General features: G+C 52.4%; 1 protein-coding gene across 1 annotated transcript in view; it reads left to right on the top strand.

Moving 5' to 3' along the window:
- The first annotated feature begins 278 nt into the window (after nucleotides 1-278).
- Nucleotides 279-7892, top strand: part of LOC118889002 (phosphofructokinase, platelet) — a 73902-nt gene continuing 66288 nt past the window's right edge. The window contains exon 1 of the mRNA XM_036840550.1: nucleotides 279-463. Coding sequence (XP_036696445.1) covers nucleotides 349-463 — 115 coding nt within the window. The 5' untranslated portion in view covers nucleotides 279-348. The remainder of the gene's footprint in view (nucleotides 464-7892) is intronic.

The following is a 7892-nucleotide window of genomic DNA, read 5'->3' as shown; positions in this document are numbered from 1 at the left end:
CCCCTCCCCCACCAGGGATGCTCCGCCCACCTGCGGTGATTTCCCCACCCACCTGCGGTGCTTCTCCTTCCCTCTGAGGTGCTTCCGGCTCGTAACGCTCCTCCCACCTGCGATGCAACCCCCCCAAGTGGTGCTCCCTGCGGGCCAACCTCCCTCGCCCGCGCGGCTCCCTGAAAGCTGGCGCCCCCGGTCCCGCCTGCCCCGCCGCGCCCGCGCCCCTGAGCCCGCCCTTGGCCGCCCATTGGCGCGCGCCGCGCGGGCGGGGCCGGCGGTTCCAGTGGCGGCGGCGCGGGAGGGGCGCAGTGCCTGCCGAGCACCCTCCCGAGCGCGATCTCCGGCCTGCTCGCCATGGGCGACCACGACGTCTCCCCGAACCCCAAGGGCTCCTTCCGAAAGTTCCTGGAGCAACTCTCCGGGGCCGGCAAAGCCATAGGCGTGCTGACCAGCGGCGGGGATGCCCAAGGTGCGCCACCGCCTCCCCGGGTCTCGGGCCGGAGGCGAAGGGTGGGGACTAGGGAGAAGGGATGTGGGGGTAACCGGGAGAAAGGATGGGGGTACCGGGGAGAAAGGATGGGGGTGCCTGGGAGAAAGGATGGGGGTACCGGGAAAAAGGGATGGGGAGCAGGGACCAGAGAGAAAGGATGAGGCTCCAGGGAGAGGAGATGGGGGAAGCAGAGAGAAGAGAGGAGGAGAGCGGGTACCGGGGATAAGAGAAGGGTGGGGGAGAAGCCCCGCGCCCAGGAACCTCGGGGGTACCTTCCTGTGGCGGGAGCGGGTGCGGGCCGTGCAGCCCCAGAAGGAGTCACTGCGGAGTCGGGGCGGGGGAGGGTGGGAGGGAGGGATATGGCAGTAGGATCCCTTACCAGGAAGGTCAGTTTTCCGCCTCCACGTTTATTTTTTAAATTGCGACTGGCTACGGGGTCGCCTGGACCGCGCTCGGAGGTCATTTGTCTTCCGAGTCGTAGGATGAAGCCAGACGCCCCTCTGACGCTTGGCTACAGCGCGGCCACTTCCGATGCCGCGGCTGCCTCCCCAGCTCCGTCACCCACTCCCCACCCTCAATGTCGTGGAAAAAACCGCTGGGTCCCTGCGACGCGTCTGCAGCCTCGCGACCCCCGCGCGGCGCGGGCGGCGTCCCCGCTGCTGTCCGGCGGGACGCGGCGGGGGACGCACGGGGGTCCCTGCCCGGCGTTGCCCGGCGGCCCGGCACCACCTCGCGTTTCCGCTGGGAGATTTTAAAAACGGTTCTCCTCCGCTCTAATCTCCTGTCCCCTTCCGGCTCGTCACCAAACTGAAAGCTGAAATGGGTCACTGGGCCCTCCCCGCCAGCCTCCCCTGGATGGGAAGGAACAGGAAGCGGGGACTCCGGGGCGTCACCAGCCCCGCGAGCGCGGACTCCAGCAGCCGCCCCCCACCCCCCAAGCGTGGAAGCTGATTTCGGGGAGAAGGGGACCCAGGCTCGGTGCCCGCGGACGCACGAAGAGAATATTTCAATGTAAAGCGATGGTGACACAGACGTGCCCCGGGCCCCTAGCGCTGGGGGCGCAGGGGTTCCCAGACGCTGGGGTTTCCTGATCCCGGTGAATCCCTGGGTGGGGTGAGCCAACCGCTAGAAAGTAGCAGGGCTGTGCTCAGGCGGCTGCGTCCTTGGAGCCTGAGGATCGCAGGCCGGAGACGCCTCTCGAGCTAGGTTTTGGTTTTTATTTTACCTTCTTCCTCCTGTCCCGGATGAGTTGAAAGGCCCTGATGCCTCATTTTCACCACACACGGTGCAGGGATGCTTAAGTGTTGGGCCCGGCGCCCTCGCCTGCCACCCGCCCTGCCCGTGACCTTCCCTTCGCCCTTGAGCCGGGCGGGGCCTGGGGGGGGTGCGGCAGGTGGGGCGCTGAGGCTGCAGCCCCGCCCGCCGCGGGCGCGTACGTGATGCCTGGCCAGTCACCGCCCGTGCGCCCCGCGCCCTCGACCCTGGGCACCCCGCCTGCGGCGGGCAGGAGGCGTGGGGGTCCCCGGCGCGTGGGTCCCTTGGAGGCCCCTCCCTGTCCTATTGAAGGTGGCGCTCGCGACATCAGTCACTGTCGCAGCCCCACAAGCCTGCCTTTGCGTCAGCGCGAGGCAGGGCTGGTCTAATTTGGTATTCTAGTAAAGTGGCCCCTGGTATAAACATTGAAGAGAGAAAATGTTGTGATATAAACAAGGCTGGGGTTGGGGAAGTGGCAGAGTGAAATAGATGACGGTCGTCCAAGTTACTTAAATGATGTGCCGGATGGGGTCTGGCGGCGTCGCGGTGGGGCTGAGAGAGACTTCCCCGTCAAAGGGCTTCAAAAGCACGTGCCTCTGGAGACGTGGGCTAGCCCAAATTAGGAAGCATCTTGAGTGACTCTTACCCCGGGCTTGGAAAGAGAATAAATTGTTGGCACAGGAAAAGGAACTGGTCTCTTTTTAACCCTCCAGGCTTCAAGGTCAGAGTTTCAAGGTCATTTTAGAATTAAGGTGCTCTGTCTGTTGAAAAAAAATATAGGTCATTCTTTTGAGTTCTTGTCCAAAAGTCTGCTCAACTACCTGGTAGCTGGTGCAAAGGCAATTGAGGTAATGATGCAATAGACAGAACCAGCATTTTTTCTGCTACTGATACTTACCTGCTACTTATCTCTGCAGCTTGTGAGCAGTTATGAATAATAGAGGTCAGTAAGTCCACATCTCTTCTTGTCAGTGGAAAAGATACTTTGAGAATCAAAATTATATGAGAACGTGGCTTGGTCAGTGTATTGTCAAGTTAATGGGAGATCGCCTGATGCTCTGAACTGGCACATCTGGGCGGTCCCTGGAGAGCCCACCACGGCCAGGCGTCTGGGCATTTTCCCTCAGGCAGAGCTGAGGCTGTAGTCTCCATTTCTTCTTGGACTTCATGCCAAGAGACACCTCTTTTGATCCTACCTGAGACCTGACTGAACAGTTGAATGCATTTCTTTCCAAGAAAGTTCACCTTAAGATGTGCACCCAGGGGCTGGTCTCGGCAGGCAGCAGCAGACTTACAGCCCCTTGGAAGAGGTTATTCCTAGAGATGCTGTCTGTTATACCCCTATCCTTTTACCATCTTATCTTGACTCTAAATGGTATCAGTGCTTGATTTTCCCTGAGAGAAGAGAGTTTTGCTCACAGCTAAAGACCAAGGAGAATAATCACAAGTCTTAATTTCAGGATAGTTTTCTAATCAGATGTGAAATTATGGTAAAATTCCATGTTGAGATGACTATAGCTTCTAGTTATTGAGCTCACTTGATGTTCTAGGAGCTTTATGGTTCTTATCTCCAGGCCTGATTACCTGGCTCCAAGACACACACATCTTCATTTCAGAGGTGGGGAGAGAGGCTCAAGGGGAGAGAAGTAACCTCATTAAGGTGGCAGGCTCATAGGTGGCCCATGGTAGGATTTAAATGAAGTTCTGTGAGGTCTCAACCCCAAACACTTTTCAGTAAGCCCTGCTTTTACGGTTGCAACAACTAATTAACACTCAGAGGAGCAAAGCCTGATTTGCTCAAAATTATGCAGATGATTTTTTTTCATAACACCAGAATTTTATTTGGTAAGGCGGGTGGCATTTTCTTTCCATTTTGCAGATTAAAAAATCAAGAAGTATTTAAATAATTTGCCCCAAATCAAATATTTTTTTCTCAAATTAGAGACAGAAAAACTTAAAATTTTTTAAAAACTCAAGTGGAATTTAAGATTGTGCTTTACAAATTACATTGGAAAACAGGACCACTGTGTGAAATTCCTCATACTAAAAATACATAAACTATTTAATTGGTATAAAATGCCTTAATGATTTCTTCACTAAGTTAATGAAGAGGTAAATTATAATCATCTAAAACAAATAGTGAACCTAAAATTTCAGATAGATATTTAAACATGAGACAATAGCCACCCTACTTATTAGTCAAAAGAAATGGAAGGTATTACATAGATTATACAGATGATTTTTTTTTTTATACAGATGATTTTTACACAGCTTTGATAACAGAAAATGCGTTTGTACAGTAAGAGCATTGGGGTGGCTAAACTGATGTAACACCTGTTACCAAAGTGATGAAATGCTTGTTTTCCAGTGGAATTTATATAATATGATTATTGAACAAAATGAAAATCCCCCAGCTATATTCCTGAATCCCCCAGCCCTGGCCATTAAGGAAGACTATTTCTAAGACTAATTATTGTTTTTTTTCATTCTTTGGGTTGCTTCCATTGTCACAAGGAATGTCTGCAAGTTTAAACTGATTTTCACTTTAACTAAAAATAAGTTCCAGGTCAGTGGACAGACTTACCACGACTAGGTACTCACCCCCAAGCAACATTATGTCACACGCCAAAAATGACTCATTGTCTTAGACACAAATTGAGGGCTTCTGGAGGGCCATGTGCAGCTGAGAATGCAGAGAAATGGACCCAGAGGGTAGACTGAACAGGAAAGCTGAGTCCTTTTTGGCCTGTGGCAAAGTAAGCATGAAGACATTGTTCGCAGAAAGCTCACATAGATGGAGTCTGTATAAGCCTTTCCACTAATAGGAAGAATTAGCCATAAAAAAGAATGAAATAATGCCATTTGCAGCAACATGGATGGACCTAGAGAGTATCATACTAAGTACAGTAAGTCAGACAGAGAAAGACAAATATCATATGATATCACTCATATGTGGAATCTAATTTTTTTTAAAAAATGACATAAATGAACTTATTTGCAAAACAGAAACAGACTCAGATTTCGAAAACAAACGTATGGTGACCAAAGGGGAAACGTGGAGGCGGGGGGAGGGATAAATTAGGAGTTTGGGATTAACACACTACTATATATAAAATAGACAACCAACAGGAACCTGCTGTATAGCACAGGGAACTCTACTCAATACTCTGTAATAACCTATACGGGAAAAAGAATCTGAAAAAGAATGGATATATGTATATGTATAACTGATACACTTTCTGTACACCTGAAACTAACACAACATTGTAAATCAACTATACTCCAATAAATTTAAAAAAAAAAAAAGTGACTAACATCGAGTGACCATTTGCTTAGCAGTAGGCACTAATGCTTCCACGCAGTGGCTCATCTGTTTCACGCACGAGCAAGTGAGCTTTGAGATGAACTGGCCAGGCCATGTGGCTGCAGTGAGAAGGGGTGGCCCAGGACATATGTCCATTCACCAGGGTGTGCCCCAGCACAGTACGGGGCACTCGGCAGGTACCCAGATGTTTGCTGAATGTCTCCCTCCTGGGATCTCACCGAGTGTGGACCACTTCCTTCTGCAAAATGGTGGGCGACTAGATGTTCTGGCTGTCTTTTCTCATGAAGTCTTTTTTTTTAATATGCTTTTTAAAAATTAATTAATTAATTATTTATTTTTGGTTGCATTGGGTCTTTGTTGCTGTGCGTGGGCTTTCTCTAGTTGCAGCAAGCAGGGGCTACTCTTCGTTACGGTGCGTGGGCTTCTCATTGTGGTGGCTTCTCTTGTTGTGGAGCATGGGCTCTGAGCGCGTGGGCTTCAATGGTTGTGGCGCTCGGGCTTTGTTGCTCTGTGGCATGTGGGATCTTCCCGGACCAGGGCTCGAACCCGTGTCCCCTGCATTGGCAGGTGGGTTTTTAACCACTGAGCCACCAGGGAAGCCCTCTCATGAAGTCATTTTGACGAATTAAACCTTCACTAATCAAAAGCACTCCTTTTTTTTTTTTGGCCCCGCCGAGTGGCTTGCGGGATCTCAGTTCCCCGACCAGGGATTGAACCTGGGCCAGGGCAGTGAAAGCCTGGAATCCTAACCACTAGGCCACCAGGGAACTCCCACACAAAAGCACTCTTTTATCTGCAGAGCTGTATCTGGGAACAACTAATGTCTCAAGATTAGAACTTAAAAACCGTCCTCAGAAATGTGCAGTACTAGTCAACCAAAGCTGGGTGCTGGTTGGTTCTCCCCTGAACACGTGTTTCTTGAACACAGCATCTGGGCCCTGCTTGGGTGGGTTCCTTCCATGCCCACCCAAAACTCTGAGGACCTGAGAGCCCAGTAAGATGAGAACAGTGGGCATCTCACCTCACACAGCTCTGGGGCCCTTCCTGCCCTGGCTCTGAGCACTTATATTCTGTAATGGGATCTTTCCCACTGACAATGTAATCATTAATTTAGCAAAACTTATTGGGTCCAGGAGGCCGTGCACTAGAATGCTAGTGTTCACCCCATGGGTACCGTGGAAAATCCATGCAATTGCACCCTTTTCTAGGAGTGCAAATACTGTTGTGTGACACACTCAGATGACCTTTAGAAACTAGACATTTTGTCGTCTTTCCAAAAAAGCATGTTTTCCCCCTCGGTTCCAGAAAACTGAAAGCTTTGATACAGGACTCAAACCTTTTATCTGGGAGAATTGGGGCTGTTTGAACACGGATCTGATGGGGTGCCAGAAGCAGTTACAGTAGAAATATGGGGATAGGGTAGTGACATGTTACAGGCAGACATAAGGGCACAGATGTATACCCGCCATGACTGCAATCATGTTGGAAGGTGTCTTTGCGTAAAGAACAGATGGCTTTATGTTAAGAAAATAGCTGAGTCACCTTTTCGAGTTATTCTTTGCAGCGAGCTCTGTATGGTGGTGTATTTTATTTGTGAGAAAGCATCTTCCGGGGCCCCAGTTTCCTCCCACCCTCTCTTCCGCATGTCTTCACCACCACACGCTTAGGGTGTTGGGAATCACAGCCGTTGTGCTGTCAGGACAAGAGGCAGCATAGAGTGTGGCCAAGCGGCGTCCTGAGCATGAAGGGACTTCCTTACAGGGTCCGGCTCTGCTCTCCAGTCCTGGTGGGACAGGGCCTGCGATTGTTGGTTTGCAACACGAAGTGGAATCACGCAATCCCTGTCTTCTCCCCCCTCTTTTTTTCTCCCCTTCCCCTTCTCCCCCTTCCCCTCCCCCTAAGACAACCTTGAGTCTCAAGCAGGACCCGCTGGAGAGAAAAGGCAGCACTACTCAGGCCCAGGGAGGCCCTGCTGCCCCCGAGGGCCCTCAGCCTCCTTCTTTATCCTGGATGCAGACAGCTGCCCGAGGGTCTGGCTGAGATGCAGATTCTGATTCTGTGGGTCCAGGGAAGGCCTGACAATCACACCCGCAGCGACGGGTCCCTGTGGTCGGCCGAGGACCTTGCTGGAGTCCTGGGTCCAGGAGGCGGTTCAGACCATCTGATGTTTCCCGTGATGGTTTTCTGGTGAGGATTCTGATGGGGAGATCAGTGAATGGAGGCCCCTTTTGTAAAGGTGTGAGCAAGTGGTCGGGCAGGGTTCTTTTGATTACAAGTGTTGAAGGGTGGCCAGGGGGACCTCGAGCTGCCATCCCTCCTTATTTTTTCAGCTCTGGTCGATATTCTCAGGTTTTGTTTTCTTTCTCGTTAAATCGTCCCCCAGATGAGTGACAGCCTCCTCGGCCAGCCTTAGGCTGATGGTGGAGCCCCTTCTCCCAAGGGACGGCCCCCCCCCACCCCGCCACGGGAGGGGGAAGGGGTGAGCAGCAGGAAGTAGCCAGGAGCAGGCAGGGCTGGGAGAGGGCGGCTGGGCCAGTGTGGGGGGCGGGGACGGGGCCAGGAGGGGCCGCGGGCAGGACTTTGGATTTACCTCGTGTGACCTGAAAGCCACCTGGGTGCCAGCCGCCTCTGATGAGGGCGGCTTTGTGGAGAGAGGAGGGGAGGGGTGGGGAGGGGTGGGGAGGGGCCCCAGTGTCCTGAGGAGCAGGGCTGGGCCGTGGAGGGTGGGTTGGGGGTGGGCTGTGTCAGTGGAGCCTCAGGCTGGAGCTGGTCCACGCAGCAGGAAGAAAGGCCGAGCGAGGAGCCCAGGTGGGGACAGGCAGGTTGGCA

This window comes from Balaenoptera musculus, chromosome 2 (assembly GCF_009873245.2).
Source record: "Balaenoptera musculus isolate JJ_BM4_2016_0621 chromosome 2, mBalMus1.pri.v3, whole genome shotgun sequence".
Lineage (NCBI taxonomy): Eukaryota > Metazoa > Chordata > Mammalia > Artiodactyla > Balaenopteridae > Balaenoptera > Balaenoptera musculus.
This window is presented reverse-complemented; position numbering and strand designations above follow the sequence as displayed.